At 33.9% G+C, this 20,368-nt stretch overlaps 1 protein-coding gene across 1 annotated transcript in view; it reads left to right on the forward strand.

Annotated features, from left to right (window-relative positions):
* HECTD2 (HECT domain E3 ubiquitin protein ligase 2) overlaps positions 1–20,368 on the forward strand; it is a 103,890-nt gene that overhangs the window by 23,780 nt on the left and 59,742 nt on the right. Inside the window, exons 3-4 of the mRNA XM_031956035.1 lie at positions 6,286–6,415; positions 16,815–16,953. Coding sequence (XP_031811895.1) covers positions 6,286–6,415; positions 16,815–16,953 — 269 coding nt within the window. The remainder of the gene's footprint in view (positions 1–6,285; positions 6,416–16,814; positions 16,954–20,368) is intronic.

The raw sequence follows: 20,368 nt of genomic DNA on the forward strand, positions 1-20,368 counted from the left end.
CATTGTTTGCTATTTTTAAGAGAACTAGAAGGAACTCATGAAATTTGTAGTGAAGGAGATTTAGACTTGTTGTAAATGTAAGGTTTGATCAGGGGAGTTTTCCAAACAATCAATATGGTGAACTTACTATTGAAATCTTTAAAATTTTTGAAAAACATCTCTCTCTGTAGAGTATGGACAAGCTCTTTAGACACGATCTTGTTAAGAGCACAAAGAGAACACTAGATTAGGTCTCAGCTTGAGACTGTCTGAAATTAGTTAGCTTTGTGGAGCTGCCCTTTGGTTCCTTCTAACTAAATGGGTTTTAAGATCATTTGATTAAGAATATAGACATGCTCCTAAGATCATTTGGTTGGCTAGAACTCTTACAGAACACACTTTTGTAGGAAAAGCTATTTGCCTATTCTGTTCTATGAAAGTGAAATAAGATCACTATTTATTTTTCTTTCCATTTTTTCTTTTTCTTTGTTCAAAGGACAGACTGGAATGTAACAAAGCAGACCTGGGTTTTCATGTAGGCCTGGGTGGAGGGAGAGAGGAAGAGGATAGAAAAAGGAAGGAAGCTTATGTATACAAACAGGCTTCAATCCAGGACCCACTAATAGATATCTTGACATGTCATATAGAAGTCCATGATGGTTGCACGTCCTCACCCATTCATGTCTTGCTCAGTGTTGTTAAATTCTTGCCTTTCATTCCAGAGGGGAAAATATTTATGGAAACATGATCCCAGAATATAATCTTATAGCATATAATTCCTATAATAGAGAAAAGAGATTTGTGCCAGTTTTAGGGCTTTCCTTGAGAGTAAACTCAATCTCAAGAATTCAGAAATTTGACTTTCTAAGGAGAAAAGGAAAGTACTCAAGTACATGTCTCAGGGTTGCTGATCTTCTCCTCTGGCTACCATTTGCTAAGTGTCAGTCTCTTCAGGGCCATCTGCTGCTTTCTGCTACTAATTGCTGAAATACAGCAATTGTTAAACTCTGACAAGGGAGACTTATTCAATGTCTCTGTGTGATCTGGGACAATGAAATTTTCCTTTTTCTCATGTTGCTCTCTAACTGTGCATCCACAGAGGAACCTAAAAACCAAGTGTAACGTCTAAGTGACGGTAGCAGAGCCATAAGCATCAGTCTTTATTTCTACTTTTATTATGTATATCTATCAGTAACTGCTGGCTTTTGTGCTGAATTCCCTCCAAAATGAAAATTCTGGTATTTTTACCTTTATAAATAATATGCTGAATCAATATATAAGCTGCCCAGTCTCTTTTGCTATCTTTGGCTATATTTCAGTGTATTCATAAATCATTTTTAAAATATTGACCTTGAGGCAGTGGTGGACTTCAGAACATTATAGCTAGTTTAGAAACTAGTTACACATGATCCACCTAACCCAGTTTAGAAACATTCTTATATAGTTTATTTTGTTCTGTAAAGAATATACATATTTAAAATTTTTCATTCTACAGTTTAATTGATTCTTTGTACCAAGCTGTTGCTATTTATTCCTTTTTCTAGTTTCAAGGCTTGCTTTTTAGGCCAGTAATTTCTCCATTTCCCTTCTTTTTTTCCTCTTACATATATGATCCCTTATTTCTGTGTGTACCTAGATTTTAATTTCTCCCCTTGTCCAGTTAGTAACACTACATATTGTATTATTATTACAAGGTATTGAAACACTATGTTTAAATCTCATTATAGCAAACTCTGTGGGACTACAGAATTGATTTGATTAGGAAAATTGTTGTGAGGTATAAGTTCCTTGAAATCAAATTCCTAGGAACTAGTTATTATAAAGCTAACACCTGGCTTGCTCACAATGTATTATCAAGTGAAAAGAAGTGCTTTGAATCTAGTGAGATTTATTATAATCAGAATGATTACTAAGAAAGAATGAAGTTTTTCTGCATTAATAGGCACATCTATGATAGATATGAGTGTGAAGTTAGTGTTCAAACTGCAAATGGAAGTAAGGCATATAGCCAAGCCAAGATCACCATTTAGGTGGAATTATGACTGAGTATGTGTTTATTGTAGCTGTTGTTCTGTAGGTTAATTATTGGACTACTTTCCATTCAACTTGGAGAAAATCTATTTCATGAAGTAGCTATAGAATGTGAGCAAGATGCCAGCTTTTGAATCAAAGATTGACTATTAAGGTATAAAGAAACCACCATTAGAAAGGAACCCTTTTTGACTTGCCTTAATAATTGATCCATTTGTTGAGGTGCATTTTAATGTGTCCAGGAAAAAGGAAATAAGGTTTAGTCACTCTTGGAAATCTCTGATAAACTACAGAGTATTAACAGGTTCAGTCTGGACCCATTAATTATTTTTTATGGAAGTGAAAGATCATAATAAAATTGCTGTGGCAAATATTACTTTTTTTGTTGTTGGAAGGAGCCTTTTTGAGTAAGTTTTGAAAGCTGAGAGCAGGAATAGCAATCCAATCAAACTGTGTCTTGACTGAGTAATAAGAAGGGGTCCTTTTCAGAGAGAGATGGAATGAGAAATGTTTAGAGTTAAATTGTAAAGAAGGTAATTAATTCCTACATTCTCATAAGCAGAGACTGAGGCACATCACAAATGACTAGGAGAACAATCTCAACACTCAGATTTCTCACTTAAATGTCTTTTTGTTCAGAAGTTAGAGTTAAAGTGACTTCTGGGAGCCAAGATGGTGGAGTAAGCAGTAAATTGCTATAACTCTCCCATGTTTACCTTCCAATGACCAAAAGGAACACCCCCAAACAAATCCTAGAATAGCAGAAAAAGCAAAAAATATGGTCTTACAGTCTCTTAGCCTAAGAAACTTGGAACATCAGCAAGAAAAGTCTGTTCCATTCAAATAAATGGGGAGTACAGTCTAGGACAGGAAGCATCCTAGCAAGCCAGCAGTACGCTCCACCTCAGTAAACTAGTGGAAGATCCTGAGCCCCAATGTGGTGGGAGAGGCCAACACCAGGATCCCCCATGTACTTTGGCATAACCGTAGGGGAGCTGGCAGACTGCCAGACTGGAACTCTGAGAAGCACTAAGTGGTTTAGCATCCAAATTCTTTTTTTTATTATTTTAATTTTAAAAAATTTTAAAGTTTTTTATTTTTAAAAGATATACACAGATAATTTTTCAACATTGACCCTTGCATAGCCTTGTGTTTCAGATTTTCCCCTCCTTCTTCCCACTCCCTCCCTTAGGTGGCAAGCAATCCAATATGTTATACATATTAAAATATATGTTAAATCTAATATGTGTAAACATATTTATACAGTTCTCTTGCTGCACAAGAAAAATCAGATTAAAAAGGAAAGAAAATGAGTAAGAAAACAAATTGCAAATGAGCAACAAAAAAAATGACAATGTTATGTTGTGATCCACATTCAGTTCCCATAGTCCTCTCTGTGAGTGTAGATGGCTCTCTTCATCATAAGATCATTAGAACTGGTCTGAATCATCTCATTGTTAGAAAGACTCACGTTCATCAGAATTGATCATCCTATAATATTGATGTTGCCATGTACAATGATCTCCTGGTTCTGCTCATTTCATTTAGTATCAATTCATGTAAGTCTCTCCAGGCCTCTCTAAAATCATCATCCTGATCATTTCTTATAGACCACTAATATTCCGTAACATTCACATATCATAGCTTATTCAGCCATTCTCCAATTGATAGGCATCCACTCAGTTTCCAGTTTCTTGCTGCTACAGAAAGGGCTGCCACAAACATTTTTGCACATAGCATCCAAATTATTATTATTATTATTATTTTTGCTGAGGCAGTTGAGGTTAAATGACTTGCCTAAAGTCATACAATTAAGGAGTGTTAAGTATCTGAGCCCAGATTTAAACTCAGGTCCTCCTGACTTCAGGGCTGGTTCTCTATCCACTGTGTCACCTACCTGCCCCTGCATTCAAATTCTTAAAGGAAGAATTAATTGAGTTACAGGTTCATGATCAAATAAGAGATAGAGAACATTACAAAGTATAAAATAAATAATTTTGGTAATACTAAATTTAAAAAAACATATACAAACAAAACCAATGAAATCAAAATTAGAAGAAAAGCAGAAAGCTGGGAAAAATTTTATACCAAGTATTACTTGTAAAGACCTCATTTATCAACTATATAGGGAACTGAGTCAAATTTATAAGAATACAAGCCATTTACCAATTGGTAAATGGTCAAAGATTATGAACCAGCAGTTTTCAGAGGAACAAATTAAATTTTTCTTTAGGCATATAGAGAAGTGATATTACGTCACTTTTGATAAGAGAAATGCAAATAAAAACAGCTCTTAAATACCACCTCTCATCTATCAGATTACTCAAAATGACAAAAAAAAAAAAAGAAATTGATAAATGTTGAAAAGTTTGTGGGAAAAGAAATAACATTGTACAATAAGAAACAATGAACAGGCAAATTGAAGAAAAATTTGGAAAGATTTGTATGAACTGATACAAAGTGAAATGAGCAGAACCAAGAAAACATTGTATACACTATCAAAAACATTGTTTTATGATCAGTGACTCAGGTCTTCTCAGCAATACAGTGATCCAAGATGAGTACAAAGGACTCATCAAGGAAAATGCCCATCCACATCCAAATAAAGACCTGATGAACTCTGAAGGCATATTGAAGCACAACTTGTTTCACTTACTTTATTCTTTTTCTTGTTTTTTTTTTCTTTTTTTCTTTCACAACTGCATCTAATATGGAAATATATTCTATATCATAGCACATGCATGACCTATATCAAATTGCTTACCTAGGGAAAAGGGAGAGGACAGAGGGAGGAAGAAAAATTTGCAACTCAAAATCTTGTAAAAATGAATGCTTAAAAAGTGTCTTGACGTGTTAAGTGGGAAAAAATAAAATACATTCCATTTTTTTTTAAAAAAGAAGGGATAAATCAAATATTCACTATTTATTTAATAATAAATTATATACTATAAAACGCATTAGTGTATAGATTTTGGGTTATATGAATATTTCAGTTATTCACATTTACAGGAGTCTAACTATTAGACCTATATACTTAACTAATTATAACCTCCTTGAATGTTCACAGAGGACTATTACCTCTGGTGTGAGAGTTTGCAAAGCTATTTTCAGAATGTCTACCTATGTCTCTAAGAATTTGTAGTATTCACCATGGCCATATCCTGGCCATGTCAATAGACAAGTTAAACTAGGTTGAAGGTCGCTCACTTGTTGGTGAGTTAGGGTAGTGTATACCCCAAGAATATGAAGACTTCCCCTTGGAAGAATGGGCAGATTGAAACCATTTGTTCCAAAAGTCATGAAGGCGGCTGAAGCAGGTGCTGTGGAACACTTAGAGTTTGGACAGGCATTGAACACACCAAGGTCATCCATCCACAGTCATCCTGATTTTTGTCTCGTCACCACTAGACTTTGATGACTCTGGAAGAGAAAGTGAGACTGAAAACTCTGTGTAACTCTGCTCAAATTAAATCCAATCTACCCATGAGTCAAGATATTACCTTCTGATGCCATTCATACTTTTGGAAAATGAAGAACAAATGACAACAGTGACTCAAAGTACAGTTTGAATTCTCAGTCAATCTGAGAGAGTTTGCCTTATAATCTAAAACCTTTTAAGAGATATCAGCCCTCAGAATAACCTTTAATAAAACTAGATGGCTCAACTAGGCTGATTTATATGATTCTTTCTGGCTGTAGTTTTTATCGACAAAGTGCCATCTGAATGTTTATGTTAATGGCAATCATTGTGAGAGAGAACTATTTCAAAGTGGACTCTCTAACTCAGAATTTGACTTCAACTCTCATCTCAGACACACCCTGTTTATGTGACCCTGAGCAGTCATTTCACTGTCCCCATCTTTCAATTTTTAAAGATTAAAAAGTGTATGGTAAGTGCTGATCTACATTGGTGGGAGGGAATTCCCTCACTGAAGTTATAGTTCTCCCTAAAATAGCACCTTGTCAATGCAAATTAGTGATCAGTCTAATTTGTCATTTATAATTTCTCAGATATCTTTTCTAAAGTGTTGATAGCTTATTTTTAGTTGGATAATGTTAATGATTGTCATTGTATCCTGATTTGAAATAATTTGCTTCTAGTAAAATTTCAATATATGGCATATATAAAAGCATCAGATATACTTAGTTTTAAATTAAGAAATTTATTGTAAATATCTTTGTGATGCAACTTACTGAAATATTATTTAAAGTGGTAGCTACTTAAGTATACTGAAAAAAAATAATTTGCTACAACAACTGCCTTCCTATTTCCAGGCGGTGGAAAGAGGAGCCAAAGGCCAGCTTTCTACTTTCAGCAGTTTCATTTCAACTGTTAGCCAGAAGAAAGATGTGGCTGGAAAGAGAAGTTCACCCACACAACTTGTTACACCTAACGTCAAGAATGGTAAAATAAAACAACTTTTGTTCTAAAATTCTGAAACTGTGGCAGTAACTAATATGTCTAGCCATTCTTTGAGGATTAATCATATTTTCTCTGACCTTTTGAAAAATTTTTTAGCTTAAAATAACCATGCAATTAGCAGCAGATTCATATGGTTTAGACACCATGAAATTTTCTAGGCAGAAAGATACACACACACACACACACACACACACACACACACACACACACACACATATATATATATATAATTTTTATGTAGTTATATATTGTTGTTATTACTGCCACTGTCTTTTTACATCCTACTCCCTAACTCCACCCTCCTCAACTATCTAGGTCACAGCCACAGAGCAAATTAAGTCTGTAGTCATGTAGGAGTGTCTCTCTAGCTTACCAGAATTTTGTTTCCTGGAGAAATTCCTACTTCCCCAGGTCCAAATTTCAAAGTTATAGCTCTGACTCACAATAGTAATATAACTTATGTAGCCATAGAGTTCTACCCCATGAAGAATTAGTGTATTACAGTGTTGGTGCCAAGAGTGCCAGGAGCAAGAAATGAATGCTGGAAAACCAATGAGGCTGGCAGACTAATGTTATATCTCATTGCCCTGAGGTTTCCTTTCCTTTCCTCCACTTTTTATTTTTACTCACTTTGCCAAAAATCTTTCCCTGGGAAGACTGGCAAAGAATAAATGAGTGAATCAGGGAGAATCAAAGTCTTTGAGATGGAAGAGATATTATACAGTGATGATTGAACTATAGTGAGGTTTACCTACTGAGAAGCTAAACATCTTGACTGAGATTACAGGAGTAATTACATGAGCCCAAGGCATATCTCCCTTAGAGCCTTGGACATTACACTGAACCAAGTCACCCTTTTCACTTGCTTTTTCTGCCCACCCACACATATTGATTGAGCACCCATTAGAGGCCAAGTGCTGTCCAGGGTTCTATTCAGTGAAGAGTAAGACAGAGGCAGTGCCTTGACTCCCTTAGTCGTTGCCCCTTCTCCCCTATTGGTGTTCATGTAGCTATCAATATTTGCCTTCAGGAGCATGTAAGCTTCCTGAGAGCAATAATAACTATTCTGATTTTGTATATATAACCATAGTGTCTAGTATAGTACCTGACATAGATAATTAATATATGTTTTGTTGATTGACTAATTTATTATCTTTAGTGTGTAATTTTGTTGAGGAAATATATAAACATGAAAAGTCATGATGCAAAGCAATATGTGATAAATACTAAGTGACTAGCAGCATAAAAAATTGTTCAGTAGTTTGAACAGTGACCTCCAGGAACCTAATCCAGAAATTTGACAGGAGATTTTTCTGGATGGTTTGGAGCTGATAATGTGACTTGAGATTTGTAACAAAAATCTCCTTTCTCCCACCTCCTAAAATATACTAAATCAAATAATGTTGAAAAAATGACTATAAGGCAGTCTGCATAGACACTGCTGTTTTCTAGTTTCTGGTTGGAGAAAAAAACCGTTATAAAATATGCTTCACTGTTGTGCAAATGCCCTTTCAAAACTACATTTAAAGACTTGCACCTCACATTGAATGGCAAGAAGCTCAGAGGCACTAGAATGGAATTTGGGGTGGGTATGGGGGGAGGAAGAGGTTGATATCTGGGAATGCATGCTTTAGCCCCAGATTAAAGGTCTAGCCCTGAGATATATGCTTGCCTTTGCTTCTTCATTTGGCCACACTAAGGATCCTTCATTGTAAACCCTACTTGTCCTCTGTCTGTTACAGCTACCCACCTTTGCTTTCTCTGTGGGTTGGGAATTTGGTTGGGTGGGGTTGGCTATGCGTCAGGAGCACATACCTGATTCTCTGACAAGCGGAGGATCTTGCTCTTCCCAGCACAGCTGATTCTAACCAAGGTAGACTGACCTGCATACCTTTTCTCATTTTGCTGGGCTGGCAAGAGCAGTAGCTCTGGATTAAAAGGACCGAGATTTAAACGGAACTTTGATGTTTACAATCTGTGTGACACTGGGCAAGCCCCTTAACTTCCCTAAGCCTCAGTGCCCTTATTTATAAGAAAAAAAAGAATTAGATTAGATGGCTTCTTAGGTCCCTCCCAGCTCTACGGCTGTGAGCCTATTACTCATGCTATGCGTGGAATTGTCTGCAGCATTGGGATGTGCTGACCCATTTGGAAGCTTTTACGTAGATTCAGTGAACTTTCCTGAACTTGGCTTCCCCCAGGAACCTCTCCAGCAATCAATTCTGGGAATCTTTGTCTACCTGATTATGCTGGAGTCGTTATTCCTCTGCCCTCTTCATGGGACTTTGTTTCCTGATGTCCAAGGTTTCTTTCAGGCCAACCCTCTTCCTCCCTTCCCCTTCCCTCCCAAATACTTTTCAACTGAGTTTAGTGAGTAGGGAAAAATGACATTCATGTATTTCCTACAGTTTAGGGGGGGAAAATTAACAACTGAATGGAAAATGGATAAGAGTGGGGAAGAGAATGGAGGCAGGCAGATCCAGCAGCAGCTTATTACAAGAGTCCATACTTGAGATGATAAGGACCTGCACTAGAGTGCTGGCAGTATCAGGGGAGAGAAAGAGGAAGGATATTGCAAAAGTGAAATCAACAGGCTATGACAACAGATTATAGAGAGAGAGTAAGAAAAATCATGAAGAGTCAGAGATGACATTTTTGTTCTTATACCTTGTTTCTATTTCTTCAAAATAATTACCACTACCTTCTGCTTGACCACACCTGCCTCACCCCAGGACTCAGATCAAGAACAGATAAATTTGTCCCATCCTTGGCACACTTTCCTTATCAATAATAGGCTATCAAGAACAGAGGTAATTTAGCTAACAGATATGCAAAATATGAAAACTAAAAGCTAAATCACTCTTTGTATTCCCCAGTGCTTAACATAATGTCTGACACATAGACTGATGTATTGTCTGATACATTGATCTGCTCTTGAGTGTTTCTTGTGATAGTCTTTTTTCTGCAGTAGTATTTTTATTTTTCCAAATATATGTAAATATAGCTTTCAACATTCATTTTTATAAGACTTTTTGTTCCAAATTTTTTTCACTTCTTCCTTTACTTCCTCCCTTCCCAGGACAGCAAGTGATCTATTATAAGTTAAATATGGGCAATTCTTTTAAACATATTTGTGTATTTGTCATGTTGTACAAGAAAAATAAGACCAAAAGAAAAAAAAGGTGAAAATACTATCTTTCTATCCACATTCAGTCTCCATAGTTTTCTCTCTGGACACAAATGGCATTTTCCATCCCAAATATAGACTCTTTTAGTATGAGGGTACTCCTGTTCTCCTTTAATGGACACTGTCTCTATAAAAGTCCCAGAATCTGTCCTATTCCCAGAATTATTTGAAAATAACCCAAGTTTAAATCATGCTTCTATGTTTAAGATCCAGTCTATTGAAATTAGCCACATCAGGTTGAAAACAGCTCTTTTAGTTCTGGCTTTCTTTATTTCCTTTACTGAATGTTCAAACCTCTGATAAGATTGTACTAAAGAATTATTATTTGCTAAAATATATGAAGTATAAGACATTATATATATTTTAAAGTTATACTTTTTAAAGAAAGTAATATTTCTTAGTACAAATAACATTATAATGAAATTCTTCCAGTATTGTAATTAGCCCATAAAGGAACATTTCTCCTGGGGTCATAACTGGAAAATCAAGTTACTTGAGGCAAAATCAGAAGGCAGAGAAGTCTGTAGCCAGACTTCCATTTTCACTGTTGACCCATGACTTCACAATCCTTGGAAATGCTTTCTAAAGTCCTTTTGGTGGTATCATTTACACCCACCTTAATTACTAGAAGTGGGCTGTAATCATCATAGTTGTCAAGGCTTTGAGGGTAGGTGGGTGGGAATGGTTTTCCATTATATTTTTGGTATATGCTGCACAAAAAAAACCCCCACCATAGCTATCTGTTGTTTTTATCAGGTTGCTACATTGCTGGCTCCTCTTCCCTCTGGCCATTGGAGAATCACCAGTCACCACTATGCATTTCTTCCTCTGACTCATGTTAGGTGATCTCTGACCACAGTACCTGGGGAATCACATTGTCATTCCTTGGAGGACTAGCAACTATTTCATACTTACAGGGCTCAGTTTCCTCTCAAGCTAGATATAGTGGGAAGATAAAAAAATGTTAGATGGTTTTTACTATGAAGGAAGTTACAGTCTAGTTGAGATAAGCCATATATACATGGCAGATAATTAATAGTATTTCCTAGTAGATAAATGCCAAATAATTTGAATAGTATAATCTGTATAATTCAGAGGAAGAAAAAAAATTAGATATTTATGCTATGAGACATACCACATTTATTTATATAATTTATTCCTGCACAGTGGTGTTATGAATTAAAATCCCAGCCCTGAACCTGAGTTAAAAAGTAAAAAGGTTTGGTGAAAATACACTACATTATCTTGATAGTTAAAAAAAAAAAAAAAAAGAAAGTGGTGTTTTAGTGTATTACCTTGATTTGGTAGTACTTCTATTGTTAATACTATTATTTGTAGTGAATGGGGAATGTTTATTGAAAGCAATAATATGTAAATACATAGAATTTTAAGTGGATACCATTTTTTGTTTTCATCATTCTAAGACATATACCATATTATAAAAATTTATGCAATATAATAAAAAAAATTATAGAAGGAAGAGATCATTTCCAATTGTGAACATGCTGGAGAAAGTAGAATTTGAAATAATGGAAATGGTAGGACTTCAGTTGTTTTAAAGAGAGAGTAATTACTCTAAATTGAAGAGGAGATTAAGCTATAAGCAAAGGCATGGAGGCAAGAAAATTTAAGGTGTGACTAAAGAATAGTAAGTAAACGATTTCATCTCTGGGTTTCAAAAGTGAAAAATTTATAATGAATGTGATTTGATGGCCAATTTTTCCAAAAGAAATTCCAAATTGTTACCTATTTTTATATCTACTTATATGACCTTGGGCATATTATTTAGGCAGATTTCCAGAAATGATTGTACTAGATGAGATTCTGTTTTCTTTCTGGCAGCCTGCCATTTGGATATCTCATCATTCACTGACTCTTAACTTAAAGATAGGATTAAGAAAATAAGAAGTGAAAGTTATTTTTGTTAATTGGCCAAAATGGTCACTTTTGAAAATTGTTCTAGTTTTAGAGGTCATTTTCATTTGGACTTTAACATAGTTTCTCTATTTTGTGTTCTGCTTCAATTTAACTCAATAAATATTAAGTGTTCATTATGTATGAGGCACATATATCACAATACATTGAAAACTTGAATCATCATAAATTGTTCCAGACATATCAAATATAATTTCTTTCTGGTGGGATAAAATTTAGAGCTCTGAACTTTCATTAGACATGGAAACTCTCACAGCAAACTTTGTTGTTAGAGATTCTCTTTAGAATGAAAAGAACGGAAACTGGGGTAAACCTTTGCTTGCTATAAGCCGAAAGTACCATGCCATTTGCAACTTTATTTCTAGCTTCATTCTTTTACTATCTTTACTCTCTCATATATACATGGAAATGGAAATCACAATTTTTCTGTGATATGGCAAATTTAAAATGGAGGCCTACACATTTGTGAAGTTTCTTCATCTCCAGTTTTCCTGTGCTAACACATCTAAACTTTTTTCTTGTCAACAATAATCTGACAAATTTGGCTAATAATCCTACCATATCTTACAGTGTGATATATTTTTCATAATTTTCATAATACTGCCAGCTCTAACCACAGTCCTTATTCTTTCTGTACTCGTTTTTAAGTGTTTTTACTTACTGTTTCTAAGCAACCAACTAAAATTGGCAACACTATATTAAAAGAAAGGAAAAAAAATGATCACCGCTTATCAATTTAGCACACAACGTTCTTAAGTATTGGCTGAAAGAAAACTAAATGACGGGTTTTCAACTGATAAATGCATTATATCTTATTTCACAGCATTGTAAAATTCTATATTTCAAACAAATCTGCATGTGCTAAAAAAGAAAGCCTTGCCTATTCTATTTTTAAAATCACTTTGAGTTTAATGTCATCTGTCTTCGTCATAGTCATTGATTGCTTCCTTTTGATTCTTATTTTTAATATCCATTTTTGAGTATAAGCAAGAAATTGTCTCTTGAAACAAAGCCTTGATATTCAGGGACATTAGAGCAGTTGTGAATTACCATTTCCTCCTCCCCTTAATAGCTGAATATCATATCCTGTATTTTGGCTTTCATTCACTAATGTGAGGAAAAGGATTTCATCTTATTACTTAACTCCAGAGTTTCATTAAGATAGAATATACTAGTACTCTGGATACCTTTTGTCTGGCCCCAGAAAAACCTTCTTTCTGAACTAAATATCACTTCCATCTATATACCTGGATTCTTTCAATTGTAGAACTAGGTTTTGTCTAACATTGTTCTCTATCAAACCAAACTCTTCTCAGTTTTTTGGTGTCTTAGCCTTACCATTTTTTCCATATTTTCTTTTTTTAAAAAATTGTTGATGCTTTTTATTTTTTATAGCACAAACACCCCTCTCTACCTTCCCAACTGTTTCTTTGGCACAAACAAGCATAGTGATTAATTTTACTATTTCATTAATGTATCAATTAGCAAAATTACTTTCATCTTAATATTATTTCCTTACTAACTCTTATCTTCAAGCACAAATTGAGAGCTTTTCTTGGTCCTCACTTTGGCCTCCTTCTGCCCCCTTGACTCCCTCAATTTTTTTCCTGGCCATTACCCCTACATTTATTTTATTTTCTTTCCCACAGTTTTGAGGGATAGGTCATTTTTTATTGTAATTCTAGCTTTTTTGCCTTCTGGAATATCTTATTCCAAGACTTCCTCTCTTTTAATGTTGAAGCTACCAAATCTTGTGTGATTCTGATTGTGGATCTACACTATTTGAAATGATTTTTTCTGTCTCCTTAAAGGCCTCTTCTCCCAACCCCTCAACCCCCAGCATGCTCTGGAATTTGTCCATCATACTTTTTAGGAATTTTCATTTTGCAATCTCATTTAGGAGATTATTTGTATTTTACCCTCTGAAGCTAAGATACCAAAGTAATTTTGTTGTATAATTTCTTGAAAGATGATGTCTATTATCATTTGATCATATAGTTCCATAATTCTTATTTCTTCTTGCTCTATTTTTCAGATCAGTTATTTTGTTCAATGAGATATTTCACATTTTCTTCAATATTTTTCATTCTTTTGACTTTTATTGTTTCTTAATTTCTCATAGAGTTATTCACTTCTGTTTGTCCCACTTCCGATTTTGAAGGAATTATTTTCTTTTATACATCTTTTAATTTTTGCTTAGTCCTGCTTTTTAAGGATTTGTTTTCTTCAATGAATTTTCGTATCTTCTTTTCCATTTGTCCAATTTTGCTTTTTAAGAAATTCTTCTCTTCAGTGGATTTTTGTGTCTCTTTTACTGTTTAGCCCAATTCTAATTTTAAGGTGTTTTTTCTTCAATATTTTTTTGTGCTTCTTTTGCCAAGATATTAATTTTGTTTTTTATAAATTTCTCTGTATCACTCATCTTTTTCTTTGACTCTTCCAGGAATTCTTGTTGGGTTTGAGTCCAATTACCATTTTTCTTTGAGGTTTTTTTTTCTTGGAGACTTTTTTGGGTTTTCACATTGTTATATTCTAAGTTTATATCTTGGTCTTCCCTGTCACCATAGTATTTTTATGGTCAAATTCTTTTTATTGTTTAAAAACAATAGCCTGTTTTTTGATTTTGAACTTTCTAGTCTAAGTTGGATTCTGCTCATCTGGGAGTAAGAAGGTACTATCCTAAGCTTCAGGCTTTTTTGTGCTGCTGTTTTCAAAGCTAGTTTTAGGGGTCTGAGAGTTGTTGGTGCTTCCAAGATATTATGTGTGACCTTGGGAAAGATATGGTCACTATTCTTATAGGCTGTGCTTTGGTCTTTTCTTGGGAAGAGACTCATCCCCAGCAGCTCCATATAGTATCACTATACTTTGTTTTGTTACTCCCTTGTGACTAGCCATCAGTACTCTTCTCTATTTTGAAACTGTGACCTAGAATTACATAGGGACAATAAAATTGCTGATCAGAATAATTTGCATTCAGAACCAGCAGAGGGTCCCAGGTAATCTCTTTCTGACCAGTTGTCTGTCTTCCAAGCTGAATACACTTGAAGCTATTGCTGTTGCCACCATTGTTGCCTACCACATGTATGGGCTCCAGATAGGCTATCACTCTGGTATCATAGACTCCTATTAAGCGCCTTAAGGTTTTTAAGGCCAAAAAAAAAATCTCCCCCAACCTTTTGTTGGTTCAGCTCATTCAAAATTTATTTTGAGGCATTTTAAAGTTGTTTGAATTAAAATATTAGGAGAGGTCAGATGGGTGGCAAATCCTTATCTGCTACTTTATCTCTGCTCCCTTATTATTTCTTTTAGAAATGTTTCAGATTTCTTTTTTGGTTATGGATTTTAGGTAGTTCCAATAATTCTTAAATTATCTCTCCATGATCTATTTTCTAGGTCAGTTATTTTTGATAGGAGATTCCTTACACTTTTTACTATTTTCAGTCTGTCTTGGTTTAATATTTCTTTGTTGGCTTTTGGAGTTATTAATTTCTGTTTGAGTCACTCTCATTTTTAAGGAGTCAATTCCTTGGATACAGTTTCATATTTCTTGTTAGTATAAGTTGTTAATTCTCCTTCCAAATCTCTCCTTTCTTTTCCAATTTTTTCCTTCAGTATTGTTATATTATTTATAATCTAACTTTAAATTCTTGCCTTATTTCTTCCAAAAATTCTATTTGAATATATATTCAAGCTTGCTTTTTTGAGACTTTACTTGAAGTTGTTTTAAACTCCTTGGCCTCTTCCAAGTTTATGTTATGATCATCTTTGTCACCAGCTAGCCCTTTATAGTAGAAATATTTCCTATTGCTGCTGCTGTTGTTACTTAACTCTTCATTCTTACTTCTCAAATTGGGATTTGTTAGACTCTGTATACTACTAGGGGAAACATCTAGGTCTCATTTAGTACTGATATGAATTCTCTGGGTTCTGATGCTACTTTCTCTGGGTATTGAATGCTGTGTTCTTGAAGGATATCGGGAGTTACTTAGGTTGAAGAATTCCAAGCTTTCAGTGAATTTTCATCTAGATTATCCAAATTGTACCTACTGTGGATACCACAAGGGTTTGTCTTGGGAAATAGTCTCTTCTCTGTTTCTACTATTTCACTTGGTGAAAGTCTCTTGAGCTTAATTATTATCTCTATACTGATGATCTCCAGATTTGTGTATTTTACTCTAGGTCTATTTCCTGAGATTCAGGTCTGTATTACTAGTTGCCTTTTGGTCATCTCAAATAAAATATACCATAAACATCTCAAAGTCAACTTGTGCAAAATAGAACTCACATTTTCCTCTAAATTACCTCATTTTTGTCAAGAGCATTGCAATCATCTATATTTCCAACCTTGTCTCTTCTTTCTCCCTTAATCCCTATATCCAATCATTTACTACGTCTTATTGATTCTGTCTCCACAAAATCTCTCATATCTGCCCTGTCTAGATTTATACAATCTTCACCCTAATTTGAGTTCTCACCATTTTTTATCTCAATACAGGTAGCTTGTAAGCAATACAGGTAGAATCAGTGTGGCATTTGGGATGATTCTTAACGTTTGAAAATATTACTTTCCTCATCAAGAAAATGAAAGAATTCTATTAGATAATTTTTTCCCTTAAATGTACTTTGTATCTTTAAATATATAATCTCTTCTTCACTCCTGTGCTATTAATTGGTATTATTATCAATGGTATCAAACTCAAATAAAAATGGATCTTTGACATCGCATATATTTAAAAAACCATAGTTTAACATTCTGTATGTTTTGTTGTATTTTTATTTATTTTGTTAAGTATTTCACAATTATATTTTAATCCGATTCAGAGCACTTGGAATTTTCTTGGCCTAGTATGATACCTCTGGTCTATTCTATTCATTTAATATTGTTTTATTTTTATGGTTACTGGACTTTTATATTTTTCTTGTACTTTAATTAAATTTCCTTATATTTATGTCTTGATTACTCAACTTGATTGCTTCATTGGAAGCTGCTTGATGAAAAGAATCTTAATCTTCATACTTATTGCATTTTCCATAGTGTCCTTTGTCTAATTAACATTTGTTGATTTATTCAATTGCTTTGATTTCTGTTAAACAAAAAATTCCATACCACTATTTCTTTGTTACAAATAAATCCATGGTTAGTTAGAAAAATAAACTTTATACTCTATACCTATTTTCTTTGTTCATATTAATCTAGTAATTTCATAGTTGGGAATAGTGGTTTATAATTATATGAATGTTCTGTTTTATGCCTCACAGTGAGAGATCTACCACCAATTTGCCTTGATGTTAGACAAAAACAGCGCCTGTCTATTGATTCATTGTCAACTGAAATGAAAGCATCAATTCCTCCAGAACCTGTCCTTCCTATTCGAACCAAAACTATGAAAGACTTTCAGTAAGTTTCAGTTACCTGATTGATATTTACAAAACTTTGTCTTCATGTCCTTTGAGACTTTTACAGAATATATTGTTCTTTACTTTTGTGGAGTGTTGAGTTCATGGGTTATCATGGAATTCATTAATTATTAATGCTTATCATTTAATTAACTTATTAGCATCTTTGTCAATTAATTAGTGAATCAGTATGTTTTATATACCTTGGATCAATTAAAATAAAGTATTACCAAATTCTTAATATTTAGATTGATAATGCAATTTATACCTTTTTGCTGTCATCTTTTCTACTTGTTTTCAATTATTTCATTATTCCTTATTGCCTCTAATGCTGGTTGACCCAGCAGAGAAGTGAAATTTAAATCAGTTCCTTTTTCCATGTGTTAGCAACTCTGATAAAAAAGATTTTATAACATAGATGTTTATTATTAATACCAACAATTGCTGACTTTTATATAGTGTTGTATGATTTAAGAAGTATTATATATTATGTCATTTTTCTTGTTTGATCTTTACAAAAGTCTTTTAAATCTGAAATTCATATGAGATTTTATGTGTAATAACTTTAACAAAAAGTCAAAGAAAGTTTAAGAAGCATAGTAGTGTCGAAAACCTTATAACAAAATAATATTGCTTGCTGTTGGTTTCCAAGAAGCAATAATAAGTCAGAGAGCACTTGAAAGTATGATAATCACATTGCAGTGACTACAGTTAACACAATACCTGTCACATAGTAGGCACTTAATAAATGTTTATTGTGTAGAAAAGGGATGATTTTTAAAAATTTACTTTAGAGGCAACCAACTGGCGCAGTGGATAGAGTACCAGCCCTGAAATCAGGAGGACCCGAGTTCAAATCTGGCCTTAGACACTTAACACTTAGCACACACTTAGCTGTGTGACCTTAGGCAAGTCACTTAACCCCAATTGCCTCAGGAAAAAAAATTGACTTTAGTAATGGCAGACAAACTTCAACCAAAGGGCAGATCACATGTATAGGTATAATAGAGACTATCCATGCACTGCTGCCAGTTGTTATTTTTACATTTGCAATACAAATAGTAAAGGCTCCATGAATCTTCCAGTAGCCTACACAAGTTTCTGAAAAGCTGTTTAATATGGCATACTTAAAACTCTACTTTCAAAAACTATCTTTTAGATAAAAGTAGGAAACTTCAAAAAAGGTACAGGAAGATTTTTAGAAAGAGAATGTAGTATAAAGGAAAAAATACTTAATTTATACTTAGAAGACCTGGATTTGAATCCTTTCTCTGCCTTTTACCAGCTTGTAACCTTAGACAAATCATTTAAACCGCTTGATCCTCAGTTTCTGTTCCTCAATTCACTTGAAAAGTGAAGATAATATTATTTATGTGATCTGTTTCTTAGTGTTGTGAAAATGTGTATGAAGACCATTAGATATATATAGGGTTTCTAAAAGTCCCAGTAGAGTTTTAAACTTGGATACCTTAAATAGCTTTGAGGACTCTATACAAATGTAAGCTAGTCAGCCAAGAAATAAACATTTATTAAGCACTTACTATGTCCCAGGCATTGTCCTAAGTATGGATGGTAAAAATATATAAAAAGGACAGTTCTAGTCTTCAAGGAAATAACACTGTCAGGGGAATGGCAAAACATAAAAGGAAAGAAAATGGGAAGAGAGGGGGAAACAAAGGAAGTCCAAATAGATGTATGTAGCAGGGTGGGTAATGAAGAGATGGCTGGCCTGAGTACCCTCCTTAAATGGAATTTTTGGAAGAAATTCTCCATTCTTCCTTCCATTCAGTAGGGACTAAGTGAGACAGATAATGGAGTGTTTGTCTTTATAAACTCAGAATAGCAATTAACAGAATGGAATGTAACTGGTTCTGTCCTGTTCCACATTAGAAGACAAGTAGGTAAAAATTAAGCTTTGCTTGAAGTGCTCACATGTGATTAGCTCAGAAATATTCATTTTTCCTCCCCAGAAGGAGCTAAGGCTCATTTTAATGCTTATTCAATGTCTGTGATGGGAGGGAGAACATATCTAGCAATGAGTTTGTAATAGGCATATTGGGAAGCTGGAGTACTCAGCAAATGGGGAAAGGAATTTAATGGTCAGGAATAGGAATATAATACTTGATCTTCCTTTCTCCTAAGTGCACATCCCTAATCTATAGTAGTACATACTTGCTTCTACAATTGTGTATAAAAAACAGAGTTTAACTTTACCTCTTTCTGAGTTTAAAAGATTTATTTCTCATACCAAGTACAGGGAGTACCGATGAGGTATAAGTATCAAGGCTAAAGCAATCTTGCCCAATGATGTGGGTCCTGGGGATATAGCAGAGTCCAAAAAAATATAGTTAGGTTTTACTATGGCCATCAGGGCCCATAAAGTAAAGATGGAGAATATGATTTTTAAGGCCATGTACAATTGTGAAAATGATTTTCCTTTTAATTTACCCCTAAAGTCACTTTTTAATGGATTTATTTTCTTTCAAAATTATCTCTAGTCTATATTTCTAACCAATCTTAATTTTAAGTTTGTCATTTTTCTTAGTCTCTTGAAGCTTTTTAATTGTTGCCTATGTAGAAAGTTGGGAAATTTTTTAAAAAAATCTTTCCTTCTTCATCTTTAACTTAACTGTTTATATCAATTTAAAATATACCTAATATTTAAAACCAGAAAGAAAGAGGTCAGAGAGGAAAAACTATAAATCAATATCCCTAATGAAAATTGATGCAAAAATATTTAATAAAATATTAACAAAAAGATTAAAGCCTTATTTATGATCTTTTAATGAATTTAAATATATCTATAATATTTCCTGTCAAGGAAATTGGATACTCATATTGGTCAGTTAGGATACACTGTTCCTTAAATAGTGTTGAATAACCTCTAAAATTTTTTTACTCTTTGACTACCTTTTTTCAGGGTTTCATATAAAACCCCACACTCAAATGTTATGAAAAAAATCAAGTTATAATATAGATAGTAGTTTGCAGTTTTTTGGTGCTTGAATGGTTTTAAGGACATTGTAGCTAAGGTTATAATAACCAGGGCTTTGCCTTAGAGTACCAGTTAAGTAATAATAATAATTTATTTATTTAGCAGCCTGTCTGTAATGCCACATTAACACCCCTAGGGATAATAGTAATAACTAACATTTATATAAAACATTAGGATTTGTAAAGCACTTTATATGTGTTATCTTATTTGATTCTCACAGCTACCCTGTGAGGTAGATTCTTTCATTATCCAGTTTTATAGATGAAAAAACTAAGGCAAATGAAGACTTATCCAGCATCCATAACTAGGGAGTAGCAGTGGCAGGATTTGAACTCTTATTTTACTGTACCCCAAGTGCAGTGCTCTATCCACTGTATCAGCCAGCTGCTTAAATATCTTTTTTATGGAATCGTGAGGGTCA

The sequence above is a fragment of the Sarcophilus harrisii genome, chromosome 2, assembly GCF_902635505.1.
Source record: "Sarcophilus harrisii chromosome 2, mSarHar1.11, whole genome shotgun sequence".
Taxonomy (NCBI): domain Eukaryota; kingdom Metazoa; phylum Chordata; class Mammalia; order Dasyuromorphia; family Dasyuridae; genus Sarcophilus; species Sarcophilus harrisii.